Below are 19748 nucleotides of genomic sequence, written 5' to 3' on the forward strand. Positions count from 1 at the left end.
AAAGGCGGCCTTCGAGGCCCTAGCTGCTGCAAACCCCAAGCGATCTCATTGCAGGGCGCCCACGAAATCCCGGCTGTAATTGAATGTTTTCTTTGAGGTTTTCTGACCATGTGCTTTTTACCATGGTTACTATGACTCTGATACGAGAATATGGATATTTATTATAATCCCGTCCCAAACTTTTGCCAAGGCTTATCTCCCTGACCCTTAGAAAGAAGGGAAATACAGACAGGGGAAATTTCGTGCCAGTGATTTTAACCTGGTCCACCTTCCAGTGACCTGACACATGCTCTTTCTTACTTTATAGACATCTGGGAATTCCATACATGCTTTAAACTCCAATTACACACCTTCTTCAAAGGACACGTGCTTTGATTTGCTAAGAACATTAAGTGGGCTCACATCCCGGGGCCTTGAGACAAAAGAGAATGGAAAATGTATCTCATGCCTGTTTATGGGTCTGTTCTTTGCTGTCCAGTACATAAGGCTAATTAATAATCCTTCTGTTAGCATTTTCGAAGGCTCGGTTTGAAAAGAAGTGTTTCTAAGAAACAGTGGGGTTCTCGGCTTTGAGAAATTATGAGGAAGTGGATTTATCCTTCCACTTTGGCGTTGTTCTTTCCTTCACTTTCTCTGGTGCTGGGGGTGGGGCAAGCTTTATGACGCACACACAGAAAATTCTGGAAAAGTGGCCCTCCGGGGATCCTCCTCCCGACCCCTTTTTGTCGCTCATGCGGGCTCGTCCCTGGAAATCTAACGTTGGGCCTTTGCCTGAATCTCTCGGTGCGGCTGCCCCGCTACTGCTGACACTTGGCGCCGCCGCCTGCCAGCAGCGGCCAGAAGCGGGGCCCGGGCCTTCACGATGTCTGAGGAGGGCACGAACACCGTCATTCCCCCCACTGTGCGGGCCAGGCCCGCCACCCACGCAGGGGAGCCCGGGCCCGCGCCCCTCCTCCCGCGCCCGCCGCAGGTGAGACCCCCGCTCCCCACGGAGTTCTGTTTGGGTTTCCGTGGCATTTGTTCCCCCGCAGGTTTGTTTGTTTTTCTTCAAATTACAGATGCAGGGAAAACCGCCTGACATCATGAGAGCGGGACAAACGCTCACTTTGAAGGATTCCTGGGCAGGACTTCAAGTGAAATCATATGCTTGAGAAGAACTTGATACCGGTCTAGAGAAAATAACCAGTTCTGAGTTTGCCAAACCGTGGAATGTGCAAAACGCTCTACTTTTTTGCAAGAGGCCAAGTGTCCCTTAAAAAGCCCGGTTATGAATATGAACCTGAAGGCCGGAGGAACAAGAAGTTTGTGCCGTTGGTGAATGTGGGAAAAAGTACACACGTCGTGTGAGTTTCTGCAATTTCACATTATTTTATTGATAACATGTTCTGCTTGGAGTGGGGGACCTGCAATTGTGCGTGAATTATCATCTGTGCATATGCTTATCCAGTGTGTGCACAGAAAACGAAAATAGATGTATACGAGAATAAAAAAAAGTGCTTTGCTATGACTGAAGGCTATCAATTGAATAAAATTAAAAACAAGATAAAAATAGTATGTCTACAGTAAAGGAAACATTCAATTTTCTAGAATTCACCAAAGAGAATTTCATGCAGTACTTTCCCCCAATGAATATATTCTGGCTGAAGGGCCAAGGCCTGGGGTCCAGGCACCACCTTAAAAGTAAAAGTTCAGCTTCTCACTTCAGGAACAGTGGTAATTCATTCTATGTGTCCTCAAAATAAGTGTAGGTAGCAAAAAATAAGATAAAATGAAAACAGGAAATATAAATTGTGGACGGAAACACAGTTGGCTTAATTTCTATTCTAAAATAATTAGCATTTTACTTCATGTGTATGGTGGTGCTATTTGGGAATACAGAAATAGTCTGCAGACTGAAAATTGTAGTCTAGCAGTTAATACTTTAAACCAGGAATTCTCATCAAAGTAAATCTATTCACCACCTTTCTTTCCTTCCTTTAATTCTCTGAAAATTTGGGGGAAAATATTACCTTCACGTTAGGATTTAGTATTACTCACACAAATATGTCATTTGCTTTTCTCCAAGGTGTTTCCTCTTATGAAAAAAACTGGAAAGAACAAAATCCTTCCTCCCCGCCCCCCCCAAAAGCAAATACAAGGCCACCTTTCTTTGAAACCTCTAATTTTTACATCACCAGAGTTAAGATAGAGGTTACCTTCTCAGCAATGATGGTCAGCTCCATCCTGGTATACGCCAAGAAATCTGAAATATCAAATAGTCAGACCAAACTGTCGTGAACAAGGCGATTCTTCCATGAACAATTTAGAAAATGGAGGTATTTGGAAGATATACACAAAAAAGAAAATTACCATCTCAATCCTCTCCCTCTTCCTTCTAGGGTACCTTCCTTACACTTCTGTTCCACACACACACACACACACACATGCATGCACAAACACAAATATACCCACACAAAATCACTTTCCCTTCTCATTTTTTGGTAAAGGACTATCAAAATCCAAAAAACAATCCCCCCAAGATCTCAGTAATCTTTTAATATAAGTGCTGCAGAGTCCTTATTGTAAAATATGGTCTAAAGTATGCACAATAATAAATTTACAATATTGTTATGTCAGCATTCTGTGGTGATGTGTGGAAAGGGAAACAAAAACCTTTAGGCATTAAAATAATCTCTACCTGAGCTGAGCAAACACATTCTGTTTGGGTACAGATGCTTATTTGTCATAGTCATTGTATGAATCAGGCAGCAAAATAATTTTCCAGTTTGAAAGCTTCTCTGATTACATTTGAATATAGTACACTAAATGAAAAAGTTAAGAGCTAATTAATGCCAACATCAGTATTGCTTATTACGTTAATTACAAAAGCCAGTGTTTTTCTGGCCCAGAAATAACCAGAATGAAATAAAAATCAAGCACCGATCATCCATTATTGTTTTTTTTTTTTTTTTTACTTCATCAGATTTGGTGTACATGTAAGTAATCAGAGGAAAATTCAGTGTAATTTTGGATAAAAATAAATTTGCCTATGAGCTGATTACAAACTGAATCGCTGTACCACTTAAACTCTCAACTGTTCCAACATTTACTGAGGATACTGAAAGTTCAGTTTCTTTGTTTATTGTGGTTTACTCCATGGCCAGAAAGAGCATGCTTCCCAAATGGGTAGCATCAATATGGAAAATAATCTCAACCTTCGTTTTTCTTTTTAGCATACCTGACACTCAATGTCGTTTTCATTCACAAAAAGATTTAAGTAAATTACAAACAGAACTGTTTTCCCAGCTGGATTAAACTTCATTATTTTCCATACATTTGTATCATTCATGTGTGTGTACAGCTAGATAAGCAGATAGGTAATTTTCATATTTTCTGTACCCTCTCGCGGAAATGAACTTATTATTTAAAAGTTCTTACAAAGACTGGAGGGTATGACACAAATATACAGTAACAAGAGAAAATAGTGCTGGTTTCATACTGCTTATTTACATTTAACCGTTTTACAACTACCACCCCAAAATGTAAGGAGAAGTGAATTACAAATTTGTTAAGTTTTTGTTGTTTGGGGATTTGATAAGAGAAGAAGAGATGCTTGCTACCAAGCCCACTGACTGAACACAAAACTGGAATAATAATAAAGCTGTCTTTTAAAATAACATGCCTGTGTCTGTCAGTAGCTGGTTTATTTGAGTTATTCACTGCTTTGTTTAGATTAGTGCCCCCTCCCGCCTGGTGCCTCTGGAATTAAACAAGCAGGTATTTGCCTCTAATTTAACCCTAGGTTTTAAAATTATAGACCAAACTCTAAGGTTCTTAAATTTTTCAGTCATATTTATTTATTGCAGAAAAATAATATACAAAGATATTTACAAAACAATCATAAAAATATGAATGCATTTAGACACCGGATCTATTTGCATTTACCATGGGTCATCAATAAATAAATAGAATGTTGTTTTTTGTATTTTAAGTTTTTTTTTTCCCCTCAGAGGAAGAATGAAAAAAGGAATTGACTGACTATGATTTTGCAGGTCAGTTTGATCCCAATATTTTTATTTCTAAAGATGTTCTTAAAATTTCCTCTGATTGTTACCATTTTAAAAGAGACAAAGTCCATAATGACGCCTTTCCTTTCAGTGGCTGATTGGCACAACCTCTTGCGAATGCATGCATGAAAAAATAAAAATAAAAACATTCTTCGTCAAAAAAAAAAAAAAAACACAAACAACTGTTCATACTTCTATCAGAATGTAGAGGTGTGAGGATGGTGCCGCTGCCCGTCTGGGAATCACTGTCCACGGGCCTGTCTCGCTTTCTCTTTTAAAAGTGCGCCCCACGCCCTGTTTCTTTGAATTTAGGTTCTGCTCTTCTAATTTCCAAGAAAATCTTTGGCATGTATATATATTTTTAGTTATCCAGCTCCAGAGTCTCTAGACTGTCCATTTTCTCCTTCTCTGGAAACAATGACATCTGCAAAAACCCAGGGGAAGGGGGGGAAAGTTGGTTATTGTTTAGGTCTCTGGTTGTTTCTAAGACTACTTAGCACTGTACTTATCACCACCACAGAGAAACTACGCTGAACAACCTGGAAGGATTTCAGCCCAAGGGCAAGAGGAAGTGGGTGGGCGGAAAAAAGGAGGAGGTGGAATTTGAAAACATTTCTTTTAAGGACGAAATTTTAAAGCCCAAAGAAAGGGAGGTCCTGGCAACACTGTCCTTACCGGTGGCCTTGAGTCTTTCTGCCTTCCCTCCTGTCTTTCACGTACACTCACGCACATACACACCCCTCAAAAGGGCGCATCCCCCGGGGGACCTCTCCTTAGCGGGTACTGAACTGACTTCCTAGGACTCGGGAGGTGGGGAGTGAGGTGGCGGTACCAGGTTGGGTGGGGATGGCTGAGAAACGGAGGTAAGCGAGAAGGCGGACAGGGGGACCGCGGCCTGGACGTCAGTCCGCCTGTCAGTCACCTGAGCGGCCAAAGGGGCACAGAGGCTCCGGTCCTTACCTAGGTCTCCGGCCCTGCCGAGGGGGTGGGGGGCTCCGCCTGCTAGTGGGACGCGGACATGGACCAGGCCCCCTCCATCCTCCAGACCGAGAAGGCGTAGCTGAGCCGCTCGTGGGCAACATAGCTGCAGCTTGCCATCTTGGAGTCCAGCTCGTCGCTCTGGAGAACCTGGTAGAGGAAGTCGATGTACCTGGCCGCCAACTTGAGGGTCTGGATCTTGCTCAGCTTGTCCGAGGGCAGCGTGGGGATGATCTTCCGCAGCGCGGCGAAGGCCTCGTTTAACGACTGCGTGCGCTGGCGCTCCCGCACGTTGGCCATGACCCGCTGCGTCTGCAGCTCCTCGTACGACTGCGGGCTCCCGCCGCCGCTGCTGCTGCCGCCGCCGCCCGCGCCGCCGCCGCACCCCGCAGACTTCTTGCCGCGCTTGCCCTGAGCCGGGCTGCCCGGCTCGTCGCCGCCTCCGACGCCCCCGCCCGCGGCCCCGCCGGGCCCCGCTCCGCCGCCTGCACTGCGCCGGCTGCTGCGCCGCTTGCGCCCCCCGCGCTTGCCGCTCGGCTGCTGCTGCCGGTCCGGCTCCTCCTCGCTGTTGCTCAGGCTGTCGTCGGCCGGCGAGACTGGAGAACTGGACACGTCCTGCATCATCTCTCGGGCGGCGACGCGCGGCCTCGCGGGCCCGGGGCAGAGGGGCGGCCCGGGAAGAGAAGGAGAGCCAAGCGCTTCAGCCCGCCAGCTTCCCCCGCGCGCGGCGCCGGCCCGGGCGGTGCGGCCCGCAGAGGAGGGAGCCGGAGGAGGGACGGGGAGGACCTCTGCGGGGCGGGCGCGCGGGGGAGGCGGGGAGGGAGGCGGGAGGGGGAGGGGACGGTGTGGATGGCCCCGAGGTCCAAAAAGAAGGCGCCCAACGGCCGCACGCGCACCCCCGCTCGGCCGCCTGGAAACGCTGTGGGTGCCGGCGAGTCCGCGAGGTGTCTGGGAGTTGCACGAGAGCGGCAGGCTTGAAGGCTCTTATACCTCCGTGCAGGCGGAAAATTTGGGGGCAGCCGTGTCATTGGCCTGACGTGGGGAGGAGGGACTTTTCGAAGTTTTATAGGAAAGTTTCCGCTTTCCAGCCCCCCTCCCCGCCCCCATCCCCTTCCTCAGGGTCTAACAATTCGTCCTCCCAAACCATTCAAAAACGACCTGGCCCCTCAGCCCGCCTCCTTGCTTCCCTCCCCCATCCCCTCTCCGCCGCCCTCCTCCGGCGGGCGCGGGGCGATTTCCTTCCGCGCCGGAGCGCGCGGGCGGCGCCCCCGCACCCGGGCGCAGCCGGGGAAGCGGCCGGAGGGCACCGTCCAGGCCGCGCTGGCGGCCCCTCCCGGAGCGGCTGTGACAGCAGCGGCGACAGCAGCTTCTACTCGGGTGATATCTCGTCTCGCCCTAGTTTCCTCTAATATTATGCGGCCGGTTTGGGGTTGCTGGGGCGGGGGGAGTGACAAGAAAACTGGCAACAGCGGAGTCCACTCCATGGGCAGGTACATGGGCCCCTAGAGTCCAAGGGCCAAACCCCCACGGCCTGGCCTTGAGGTTGTGGGCGTTTCTGAAGACGTGGCCGCGTCGCGGGGGCTGCGGATCTGCTTCCCGGCCTGCTCTTTCACCCCTCTCCGAGAAGCTTCTGGGCCTTCCTTTTCTCTCCACGGACACCCAATCTAACACTTTCCAACACCCAAAGGGCAGGCCTCCGAAGGTGCTAGAAAGAGGTAGAAGTTCATTCTCCTGCTGAAGGCAGCCCTGTTCTTGAGGGAAAGGAGCAGAAGCGGGCAGGGGCAGCGGCAGCGAAGAGCTCTTGCGACGCCGGAGTCTCCTGCTCTGCCAGTTGAAGGTGGAGGACCCAATGGACAATCCACCACCCCTAATCCCGGATAAGGCCCTGCCTAGTGACCTCTGAAGGTCAGCTCTTAAGAGTGAAGTGGCGTTCAACAGGGTCTGGGCACATGGGTCTGCTCACTTAGAAAGCTCCCTTTGCTCCTCCCTAGGAGGTTGAGTGGGCAATTAAGCAACTTGCGCCCTAAAGCTTTCCAGTTGCTTGGATACTTTTGTACTTTAAGCATGTTCATCTAATACGTTAAAAGTGAAGAATCCCAAAGAGGGTGTTATGCAGATTCTGGGCAACTAGAAGTAGCAATAGGAATAAAGTCGGTGAGCTGAAAAGGAAGTGGCTGTGCAAGTGAAGCTCGTGGGTGCAATGCTATACTTTTTCTTTTTTCGAAGGAGTTGGGGTAGAATAACCATTTTATGCTCATCCCTTACGTTGCAAAGCAAAGCAGAGGCCGAAATCAGTGTTCGGATGCCGATTTGGAGGCGCCCAGGTCCCGCGGGCCCCGCGCAGGCCGAAGTCCGCCAACAGGCTTTCCAGTCAGGACTCGCCCAGCAAAAACCGTTAACTCAGGGAAGCGCCCCTTTCTGGGCCGGCTAAGGGTCTCTGCTTTGCGTGTCTGGATGAGGAGAAGGGAGCCCAGGCGACAATGCGGGCAGGCCACGTGGCTGTGCCCGGTTAAGGTCTGCAGCTTTAGTACCGGAAATCCCGGGGTCTAGTGAGCTTTGGGCCCGCAGCCGGACTCAGCCTTCTGGGGGAGATGAGGGCAAGAGGCCTCCCTGCCGCGGGGTGGGGGGGTGGGGGGGGAGGGGGGCGCAAACAGACCTGTGTGGTCATGAAAGGGGCAACCTGCCGGGTTTCTCCCTCACCATTTTCACAGAAATGTTCAGACAACGTTTGCCAACTGACCTGCTTCGTGAGCCGCTGCCATCTATTAAAATGACAGCCTGTCTGAAAATAAGATTCAAATTGACCTTCACTTAATTCCAACAGCTCACAGACCTGAAACCGAACCGGTTGTCTTGGAGTCGATTCCGACTCATAGTGACTGTATAGGACAGAGTAGAACTGCTCCACAGGGCTTCCAAGGCTGTAGATCTTTATGGAAGCAGACTGCCATACCTTTCTGCTGCCCAGCAGGCTGGTGGGTCAACCTTTTGGTTAGCAGCCCAGCTCTTAACCACTGCGGACCAGGGCTGCTTAGCACACAGACAGGTCTGAAAACAAAGCTGCTCTGATAAGTTTCGCCTTGTGTTTGCATCTTCCGTCCAAAGGATTTTATCTCTTGGAAGCCGTTAGCGAATAAAACAAATGGAAATTCTGCCCCACGGTCTACCTAGTGTTCACTTTTGTGAATCTGAATTGCAGAGTGTTCCGCAATTCATTTCTAACGTGGCTGTAGAAATCTCAATTTTTTTCCCACCTTTTGCTCTCTTGTTTTGAGATCAATCACAAACCTTGTTATGTTTTTCTCTTTAGCTGAGTTCTCAAAAGTAAATAAAGAGATGGAATGATTGGACTCTTTCCTTTGTGGCTATGGGTAAGCAAGACAGGAAAGTGTGGGAAGTGTGGGCAAAGTGTAAAAGAAACCTTACCTGACCAAGGGGAATTGGGAATGGGCGGGCAAGCTGGAGGAAAAACCGAGTGCACAACAGCTCAGCAGCCAGGGGTCATTAGCCAGCCTGACTTGCAAAGTCATCAATCTCCAAGACTACTTAAATAAGTGAGCCCAGCCCTACTCTGGGCACTGAACTTCTAGAGAATGAAGAGTGCCTGGCCATCGGGTACAGGGACCTCCTGAACTGGGGTGACACTCCAGACCTATGATGCTTAGAAGAGGGTTTAAAATGAATGACCTAACCAAAACCATTACAACCAACGAGACTTCCAGACGGGGCTTACAATCCTGTCTCTTCAAGAGGAAATTTTTGAACTCTTCTGAGGCGTGGAGTTATAGGGGATGAGACCAGTTTTTGAGTTTTCTTCTTAAGTGAGGCTCCACAAGAGAATAACCTTTCAAAATGTATGGGGCTTGATGCTCTCTTGAGCTTGTGGCCAGACTGTCTGATCGTCTAGAGCTGCATCCTGTACGTTGCATTTTATCTAGGAATTTTTCTTAACCACACTTGGAAGGCAAGAATAAAGGTGGGCTCCCATTTTTTTTTTTTTGTGCTGACAAGTCAACTATAATCCTGGATAGCTCACATATGCAATGATAATTGTAACTTGAACAATATTCATTTTTAAGATAGAAAAGGTCATTTCCTTCTAAAGTCCTAATTTCAGGCTGTTAAAAACAGTGTTAGAAATTTCCCTCTGGAGGTAAACTCGGCATGACTTGAAGGACGGCCAGTGGAGGACTACCTTCTTTGGGAATGCCGGGTTAATCAGGATTAAAACATTTTGTCTAGTTCTAAAATAAAGTCCCTGAAAAATAGTTTTAACTGAAAACAAAGTTTTTGTTTTGCACTTGGTTAATTCAAAACGAGCTTTGTTTTCAAACTGCAGACTTGGCATGTTTGCAATCCTTCCTGAGGAATGTGTACTGTGTTAAAATTTGAAAAAAAAGTACTGTTAGAAGTAGCAGTTAGAAACCTCATACTGAGCATATGCACTAAGTATGTAAGTACCCTTACAATTTGCATATGCAGCATTGTTCTCTTAGCAACAATCGATTATCGATATCCTTTAGATACGGAAAAGAACCAAACACACTAGAATTTTTGGCAAGCTGGTAAATTTTGGAATTTGGATTTGCACAAAAGGTGAGCTCTTGACTCTGTTGCCACACTTTTCTTCCTCCTCAGACTTTGGATGCCTACCACCTGTTTGTTGGCTTTGAGTTCTGTGAAATAATTTCTCCAGCCTGCGTGAAGGAAACAGAGGAATGAAGCAGAGCATTCGCACAGAGGAGGGCGCAAGCTGGAAAAGGCTTCAGCTGAGTGGATCTCCGATGAGTATATCTTAGACCTCATCTTGTTTGAACATTCGGCAGGAATTGTCCTACTAGATACTTAAATGGGAGAATTTTATCAAAGTGGAAAAGAAAATTTGTGTCAACCCAAATGACTTTGATCACTCCTTGTAAAAAGCAGGTTCTTCTTTAGTGACTAGATAGTCTCAACAATGTTTGAACACCTTTACCCTAAATGTGAGCTCTTTCTCTTTTAGTGAATGGTTTACTAATTAACTGGTTCTGCTTTTCCCTTTTAGAATTTAAGAAGAAAGAAAGAAAATTATAAAAGTCGAGGCTTTCATCAAGAAGTGAAATGAAAAAGTGTAAAACTAGAAATGCAGGTGCCAAGAGCACTTCAAATGAGCAAGTCAAATTTTCAAATAAATCTTAATCTGACCTTTTAGCTCAAAATGACAGGATGAGGAGATGCCTAAACTGTGGAGAGGGCAGGATCAGAGCATGGAAAAGTATAAAGTCTTGAGGAACCTTTTAATTGTTTTTTTTTTTTTTTTTTTCGTTAGCTTATTGGATGTGGGCCCTGGAATGCTGGTGTCCCATCTCTGCTACCAGTTAAGCTTGTTGAAACACTCTCACTGTACTTACTTCAAAGAGTTGCTGGGAGAACTGTTGAAATAGTGTAAGAAATACATAGTTAGTCATAGGAGCTTTTATTATGACCACAAATGTCCTACAGAGCAAGCACTTTTATGTCTTCCTTTTAATCATTTATAATCAAGCATTTAAAATGTAGATCAAATTATTTACATTTTTTTAAAATTTAAATTTCTTTTATGATTACAACTTTCACCTCTCTTCACGGGATTTCCTTTTTTAACAAATGGCTTTTCCTGAAACCTTAAGTCATATTTCCATTGTTTGAATTAGTTCTTCCTATAGAAAACATGCTGTTTTTGCCAGTGACCACAAGAGGACACAATTTCCCAGAGAACTTTGTGGCAAAAGAAGTTTATAGAAGAGGAAGGCAAACAAAATAGCAAAAATGCCACACATAACTAACTGATGTCATTTTGGGCATGTCTTTTGATTTATGTCACTTTTATTAATTTTTAAAACATAATCAAACAGGTTGGCATTCAAACTTCAGATACTTTTGGAGATCATATGTCTTGTGCAACATAAAACGAAAGCATACGTTTACAAAAAGATATTAAATATTACTTTTGTAGTTAAGGAAAAATGTTTATTTTACATTGTCTGGAATTTGTACAGAAATATCAGTGACCTGGAATTTTACTTACTTAATTTTAGAGCAGTGTTTGGCAATGAAAAACATTTATATATATATATATACACATACATCTCCAAAATGCCTTTGTTGGAAATCCTGAATTTTTAGTTTGGATATTTAGGATGCTTGTATGTGAAAAATTAATTTGTAAATTGTGTTTTATGCTATGTCAATTACATTTTAACATACATGATTGATTAATAGCTAGTTTTTTTCAGAGATATGGTAGAACAGGATATTTTATGATACTGACTCCCAGCACTTCCCTATAATAATTATATACAATCTTTGATTTCATTTAATAATGTCCTCCTCCTTTCCTATACCCTTCTCTCAAAAATGGTTTCAGAACATCTGATTAATTTGTAAATTAAAATGTATATTAAAGTGAGTTATGTCTTGATATTTTTCTGGAAGAATTTCATAGTTCTGGCGTTGCCAGCACAACCAGGCTGGGGAATCCCTGCTTCATTTGGAACTAAATGCTTTGCTTTGCATTTGTGTCTTCAAGCAAATACATTCCTAATAACTTTCTCTGAGAACCTCCAAGGAGGGATGGAACAATGGACCAAAAGAAAAAAAAAGACGAGGGAGAGAAAAAAATAAAATAAGGAGGAGATCGTTGGAGAGGTGGCAGAACCTGAATACCCAATGCCATGGAGTCGATTCCAGAACCTGAATAGAAAGGGTAAAAGAGGAAGCCAGAGCAAGTGATCAAGAGTGAAAGAGAACAAGAGAGAATGAGGCTTGATATGTCAAGGGAAAATGGGCCTAAATGGCAAGAGAAAGGAAGAAATTAATGCACAGAATGGGGGATAGGAAACCACCAGGAATATTTACTCCAGTTTCTGCTCAAAGACATCATTGCAAGTAGTTGCTTGTCCCTGGGTGTAAGCATTTAGTTTTTCAAATCCTTGTCATTCTCATCCAGGTCATGACAGAGTGAGGAACAGGGTAAAGGGCCATAAAACTTTTAATAAAGCTTGCTGTTTAATTGTGGAATATGCCCCATCCTATTTTTTTTTTTAAATTAGAGTGAAGCTGGTAGCATGCTGTCATTACTGGACCTCAGGGTGGTAGAGGAAAAGAGATCTGGGGGAATGCTGATATCATTACTCCATGAAAAATGCTATTAACCCTAATGGAATTTCAGAAATCTTATGTGGTTGCTGAGACTCCCAGCTCATTATTTATTTTCCATTTGACCTCCACAATGGAAGTCAAACCGGACGTTTTTCCATGTGGCGGGCCAGGATCAATGGCTCCCTTCCCTACCTCAGATAACTCAGGGAAGGACAGACCTGCAGATGATAAGTCTTGTTCTCACTCACCCCTACACAAGACCTTGAGAGATTGTAAGCTCCAACTTCTGCCTAATCGTGCATTCTGGAGACCAGAATTCTCGTTTCAACTGACATTAATTAATTGTAGTGCATTTATTGATTCTTTTATAATTTAACAAAAATACTCTGGTTCCTCCTATTATGTTAAATGACCTGAGTAAAAAGATTTAGTCCCTGACCTCAAGGACTTCACAGTCTAATGGGAAACAATTTTATAACACGAGGAGTTAAATGCTATGATAGATGTTTGCAAAGCGTGCCAATGAAGGACATTGAATGATAACTGAGGTGATAAGAATGGCTTTGTACTTTGAGAAATTATCTTAATGCAATGGTAGCCTCTATGTATGTATCCAGGAAGGCTATCCCAAAAGGAAAGGAAAAGAAAGGCTCAAAAACCAAATTAAGATGCACACCCAAAACCCACTGCAGTAGAGTTGATTCCAGCTCATGGTGACTGCCTCATATGGTTTCCAAGCCTGTAAATCTTTATGGAAGCAGACTGCTGCATCTTTCTCCTGGAGATGCACACATCACGGGGCTTATTGTGTCAATTTACAACACACAGCAAAAATGACATAGGTTGAATAGGTTAATATACAAGGATAAGTTGCAAGCAAGTGGAAGGATCACATTACCCAGATCCTGGGGTAACCAAAAACAAATTGCTGTATGTCACACTTATTTCTCCCTCTCTCTGGTCTATCTCTGTCATCTGCCTTCCCTGATACAAGCTTGCCTTATTAGGGAGACAGGACAAATATGCCTGGCTACAACTGTGGCTTGGCACTGAGCCCACTGAGCAGCTATGGACTTTACTCCCTGATGTGCACCTGCTGGGTCCTGTGTCCCCCCTAGAGGAGGCATGCCCCAGGGCAGGGTCTCCCTCTGCTTATAATTCGGTGGTAGTTGTGACTCTGGGCCACTTCTTGGTACATGAGCTCAGGGCTCTGTCCTCACTCCATGGCTCCCGCCCTCCCCATGACTCTCCCCTCCTCTTCCCACTTGGGACCTGGCAGTAGCCTGTGGACTGAACCTCACACCCACCCGGTGAATGCTGCAGTATTAATTGTGATTCCTCATGCACCTTACAGCTGTGCCCAGAACTTCCTTTCAGATTCCAGTTTTCATAATGAATGAGATGGTTTTCTGAGCTATGTATTTTATGTCAAGAAGTAATTATCTTATTTGTTAACTTATTTGGGGCATTTAGGTTAGCTTTTCTGTTTTGCACACCTTTGTAATTAAGTATAGAGATAATGACAGAAAAAAAAAGTCATGTGGGATAGAATGGATGTCACCAACAGGGGACCTCATGAATATAAGAGCCCCATGAATTTTAGGTACACCAAGAGCTTTATGACGACTTGATGCTTGCTCAGTCTTTCTATCCCTTCCTATCTGTGCAGCCCAAATATGCCCTATGTACTTCATCCATATCCGAGATGTCCCTGAAGTGACGTGCTTCTGTACTTAACTTCATCCACCTTCTTTACTTGTTTCTCTTATTTTCTTTAGCAGAATTGGATATTCCAAAATAATACAGCAAGCATACATTACAGCTTTTTCGAAGGACACTCTATCTCAGCATTAATCTTGCAGGATAAGTAGAAGTGATCCAGATTAGAAATAGAAAGGGTAGCAGGAGAAGAGTATTACTGGCTTTGGGATCAGCATGGACAAAGGCATAGAGGCATGAGCATGCGTGGTCCCTCCAGGAACACGTAGGTAATTGGGTATGGTTGGAGGTGAAATGGGTGCAGAAGCAGCCAAAAATGAAGCAAAGTGCAGATCACAAAGTGATTTTGTGTGCCGTGCTAAGAACTTAGGGCTTTATTCTGGTGGCAGTTGAGAGAATTTAAGAATGTTAAGCAGGGAAAGGACATGATCAAATTTATATTTTAGAAAAATTCAGATGAGGGGCAATGTGAGGGATAAACAGCTACAAGACTAGATCCAGGATGTTTTATTGCATCAATCCACTATACACCTAATCTAAGTACATCAGCTCGTGAGAATTTATACCACGGCAGTAGTGGCTATGGGGACATGGAAAGGATACATGTTATTTTTTTGTTAGGTGCCATCAAGTTGATTCTGATTTATAGCGACATCATGTACAACAGAACTGAACACCACCCAGTCCTACACTATCCTCAAAATCATTGTGTTTGAGCCCATTGTTGCAGCCACTGTGTCAGTCCATCTCATCGAGGGTCTTCTTTTTCCCTGACCCTCTACTTTACCAAGGATTATGTTCTCTAGGGACTGGTCCCTCCTGATAACATTTTCAGAGTACATGAGATGAATTCTCACCATCCTCACTTCCAAGGAGCACTCTGGCTGCACTTCTTCCGATACAGATTTGTTTTTTCTTCTGGCAGTCCATGGTATATGCAGTATTTTTCACCAACACCATAATTCAAAGGCATCAATTAGCAACATAGATTTGAGAAAAAAAATGACTGGATTTAGTGAGATTTGGAGGCATCAGTTTCCTCATCAGTAAAGCGGAGAAGTTGGATAGATGATTTGAAGAAGTTGAAAAATGTTTAAGCTTTTAGGAATATACATTTTTAGTGATTTTAGACATTACCTAGTCCAACTAGCTAGTTTCACAGATGAGAAATTTTTCTCTTTTCTTCCTTCTAGCTCAAATTCTGCAACCTGAAAGCATTTTCTTAAGTGGTCAGGATGAGTAGTTTTCTAGCTCTGGAAACCACTTTGTGGTCAATGATGGGCCTAAACTTTTGTGCCAAAAATGAGTAAAATACGCAGTGGAGTGGTTTGAAGGGCCACAGAGGGGCACCCTTCAAAAACCACCTTACACTTCCCATGGCCATGCTTTAAATTTATCACTGGTGACTTATTAATTTGGAGCTGGCATTGTCCTCTCCAGGTTCCTCTTTTAAATGGCAAAGTCCTCAGGGTGAAGTAACACATTAGGTCACTAACACCTTTGAGTGAATTGGATTGTATGATGTTTTTCTCAAGACAGGAGGGGCTCAGGGCAGTGAAAGACACTGGAATGTGCTGGCAAGGCCAGGCTGAAAAGTGGGGAAAATCGTGAAGAAAGGAAAGGTTGTCAAGCCAGGGCCTTTGTAATTTTTCCAAGTGTAGGCCTTGGCCTGACACCATGGGTGTTCCCAACCTTCCAGGCTTGTCATTCAGTGTGGCTGAAGCTATCCAGCTCTGTCCTCTGGATTCATTTCTAGATAGAGCACTGTGAGATACTGAGGAAACAAGAACATTCTCCAGTTCAGCAGTCCACTGACCCTGTCTTATCATCTCAATTCTTGGCAATTGGAAGGTCTTAGAACCGTGAAATGTGTCTATCAAATAAGGGATAATCATCTACTTCACTATCAAATGTGAATTAAGAGAAAACAATGCAACGTCTCTGTTTTAACTAGAACTGGCCTGTTTAAATACTGTCATGTTCATGGGTAGAAATATTTCCAGGGAATATGAAGTGTTGTGTGTGATGACAATTGAGAAAACAAAAATATCAACTAATAGTCATTAGAAAACTTAATGCCAATTTTAATTTTGTAGCCAAATTTTTGGACTGAAGAGAAAGAGTAGTTCAAAATACTTTAAAGGGAAAGACAAAGATGTTAAACCATTTCGAAGTACATCAACAGGCTTGGGATATGTGAAGAGTAGATAATGCAAATAAATTATATTTAGTTTATTATTTGAAATGGGCCATCCTCCAAGATAGACTACAGTCTGATATAATTACTAGGAAAAATAAACTCTGCTTTTAGATTTATGTGACATTTATTCACTGTTATTTTTTTATGTTGATACTTACATATAAATTTGAGCACCCAGATATTTTACTTGGATTTATCAAAATGTTTCAGGGTAGTTGGCCAGAAAATTTAATGCACTTTTTAAACATGAGGGATAATTTTATGGACAAAATTTGAGAAGACAGAATGACTACCACATTTTTTATGTGAACACATCAGCAATGCTGTTGTTAGCTGCCATCTAGTCAGCTCTGACTTAAGGTCACCCCATGCACAGTGGAACAAAACACTACTCAATCAGTTGCCCATAGACCATCACAGATCAGGGTTTTCATTGCCTCATTTTTGGAAGTAGATCACCAGACCTTTTTTCCTAGTCTGTCTTGGTCTGGAAGCTCTACTGAAATCTTTGCACCATCATAGCAACATATGGACTAGATCATGCAGTACCTTGTAGACTGAGATAATGCATTTCAATTCAGTTCAAGTACAATAGGAAATATTTAAGGGGTAAACAAGGAAATTAATTGATGGTCCATTTGTTTGTAGAACTGCTCCTACATACTTATATCATGCTTTAAAGACTCAAAGTGCAAAGTGGGGACATAACTGAATGAGGTTCAATAATTTACCTATGCTCTATTTCCGAGAAGTGATTGCAGGAATTATATGTCCTCTTCAATTTTTGTCCTGGGTGGTATCTTCTCTGAACTAAAGACTCTCATATTTAAATGCCTACCTGATACTTCATTGTGGGTTTCTCATAGACATCTAAAACCCATTACCACTCTGAACTAACCTGCTCCTTCCACACCGGCAAATCATTAAATTTCAATAAGTTGTTTATTTAATTGCTTATGTTTAAAACCTAGAGTTGTTGTTGTTAGATGCCATCGAGTCAATGCTGACTCATAGCAACCCCATGTGACAGAGCAGAAGTGCCCCTTTAGGGGTTTCTAGGCTGTAATCTTTATGGGAACAGATCACCAGGACTTTCTCCAGTGGAGCTGCTGAAGGTGGGGATGGGGGGGTTCAAACCTCCTACCTTTCAGTTAGCAGCTGAGCGCTTAACCATTTGTGCCACCAGGACTCTTGAAAAACCTAGAAGCCATCATCAATTCCTCTGTTTTTCTCAGTCCACCCTCTTCTCGATCCATGTGGTCATGAGGAGTATAGTCTCCCACCAAGCCTGGCACACTGGATATTCACTCAATAGTAAGCAGCTGGCTTGGATGTTGGAAAATCAATAATATTCCAAGAGACAGCCTGGAGCACTCAGTCTCTCTATATCACAATTTAGTATTCAGCAACTTGTGTTGATGTCTGTTTTATTTGTGTTAGTTTTTTTTTGTCCCAGGTGATTGCCATAAGAAATCCAGACTCTTCTTATGTTCCTCATGGGTTTCATAATGTGAAAAATAAATACTCCATAAATACTTCCTTATTATTACTCTTTCTAGAAAGGTACAAAAAAGTGCAGATACTTCCATAGGTCAGTTTACCTCAGTGTTACCATAAACCTGTGTTTGAACCAACATAGACAAATAAAAGTGAAACAATAATGTCCTTAAAAATGAGGATGGTGAGACTTTGACTTGCTTACTTTGGACACATCATCAGGAAAGACGAATCGCTGGAAAAGAGCATCATTTGGTAAAGTAGAGAGCCAACAAAAATGAGAGAAACCCTCAATGAGATGGGTTGACATACAGCCTCAGTAATGGACTCAAATATACCAACAATCATAAAGATGGTACAGGACTGGGCAACATTTCATTCTGTTACACATAAGGTCACCATGAGTCAGAGCCAACTTGGCAGAAACTAACAACTAATACTGTTCTGGTCATGATATAAAGACAGCACTCCACCATAAATCTCAGAACTCATGAGTATCCACTTGATACTTGAGCAACAAATAATACTGACTCAGTAGTATGCTAGATCTACTTCTCATTGGGGAAACTGAGGCACTAGTTAAGAAGCCACTGCATTAGTCTAAGTGAGAGGGGATTTTGACCAGAACTGGGTGGTAACAGTGGAATTGGAATTGGAGAGAAGTGGTCAGATTCTAGATATATTTTGAAAGTACTACCAACAGAATTTGCTAAGACAAGATAACAAGGTATGAGGGAAAGGAATCAAGGATGACTCCAAGGCTTTTGATTTGAGCAGCTAGAAGGTGGGAGTTGGAAACCACTGAGATAGAGAAGGCTGTAGGTGGATCACATTTCAGGGGAGATAGTTCAGTTTCAGACATGTTGAGTTTGAGATGTCTGTTAAAAATCTAAGTGGAAATGTTGAATAGTCAGTAGGATATGTAAGTCTGAAGTTTATGAGACAGGTCTGGGCTGGAGGAAAAATTTGGAATTCATCAGCATATACATGGGATTTTAATTAAGCTAGGTAACTGGAGGAGATCACCATGAAAGTGAATGTGTGTGAAGAAGAGATGAGAACTGAGACCAAAATAAATATCATAATTGCTTCTATGGAGAAAAATAAATCAGGCAAGGTGTCTAGGGGTTAATGGAGAAGGTACCATTTTAAGTATGGTGACATTTTTGAAATTTAAGATAATTCCTTTTTCCAAGAAGAAACTAGAACATATGGAGAAGAAACAGTAATCAATAATAAAAGACAAAATAGAAAAAAAAAATTCTCCAGGCTAGGAAAAAGATAACAGTTCATGGAATGGAATGGCTCACTGCACTCCAGGCAAAGGTAATAAATGCAGATCCATTCTCATAAATATTCTCAGAAAAAAAATTGAATAACCAAGGTGAAGAAACCGTCCTATAGGAATACAGATAGAAAACACTCATTAGTTATAAAAGAATAAAAATCAGGTTACTTATCCATAAGATTAAAAAGTCAAAAGAATTCAAATGTTTCAAGGAGTTCATATTCCCAGCCAAGATCATATTTACACTTGAAGTGACAGGTGTGGAAGAACTCAAAAATACTGTTTTGTCCCCTTAGCAAAAATTTATAAAGTATATTTTTTAGTTGGTTGAGGTGACATCTACAAAAATGTGTTGAGATCAGGTTCCGGTCAATATGGCACATTAGATACACCCACTGTAACGACTCCCTGACAACAAAGACTCAAGAAACTAAGTAAAACACACAAAAAAATGACCCCGGATCCCAAAACATCAAACAGAGCATTCAAGAAACACCAATTGGAAAGAGAGGCAGAATGAAGCCAGTGGGAAAACAGATTCTCAGATCAACTGTGCCTTGCCTGCTGGCTCGGAGCAGCTGGGCCATTTTGGAACAGCATCAAACAACAACCCACAGTGAAGAACCCAGGAAAGCAACTGTAAAAAGAGCACAGCTAATGGCAGAGATTCTGTGAAAACAACCCTGGAAAGAAATGACAAGGTAGGCAGGATGCAACCAGGGACAAAGCCTCTCTGATAGGGGAGGCACAGGAATGGCATAGTTTGAAACCAGGTAACCACAGGGAAGTGTCTCTAGAGCAAATGAAACAGACTGAATCATTGGAGCCTTAGAGAAGAAGAAAGTGTAGATAGGGAGTGCAGGCTTGCGGGGAATTAAGGAGAGGAACAGAGAGGTGGGTA

General features: G+C 43.2%; 1 protein-coding gene and 1 long non-coding RNA gene across 2 annotated transcripts; one reads left to right on the forward strand and one right to left on the reverse strand.

The window, feature by feature from the left end:
* Positions 1-4032: 4032 nt before the first annotated feature.
* On the reverse strand, positions 4033-6069 carry TWIST1 (twist family bHLH transcription factor 1). Its single transcript, XM_010587439.2, has 2 exons — positions 5007-6069; positions 4033-4470 (listed from the first exon to the last, which is right to left on the reverse strand). The coding sequence occupies exon 1, from the start codon at positions 5646-5648 to the stop codon at positions 5049-5051; it is 600 nt and encodes a 199-aa protein (XP_010585741.2). The 5' UTR covers positions 5649-6069; the 3' UTR covers positions 4033-4470; positions 5007-5048.
* Positions 6070-6267: 198 nt separating this feature from the next.
* Positions 6268-12685, forward strand: LOC104845602 (uncharacterized). Its single transcript, XR_775596.3, has 3 exons — positions 6268-6401; positions 8335-8395; positions 9663-12685. It is a non-coding gene; the product is annotated as an uncharacterized LOC104845602 (long non-coding RNA).
* The last annotated feature ends 7063 nt before the right edge of the window (positions 12686-19748 follow it).

This window comes from Loxodonta africana, chromosome 8 (assembly GCF_030014295.1).
Source record: "Loxodonta africana isolate mLoxAfr1 chromosome 8, mLoxAfr1.hap2, whole genome shotgun sequence".
NCBI classification, from domain to species: domain Eukaryota; kingdom Metazoa; phylum Chordata; class Mammalia; order Proboscidea; family Elephantidae; genus Loxodonta; species Loxodonta africana.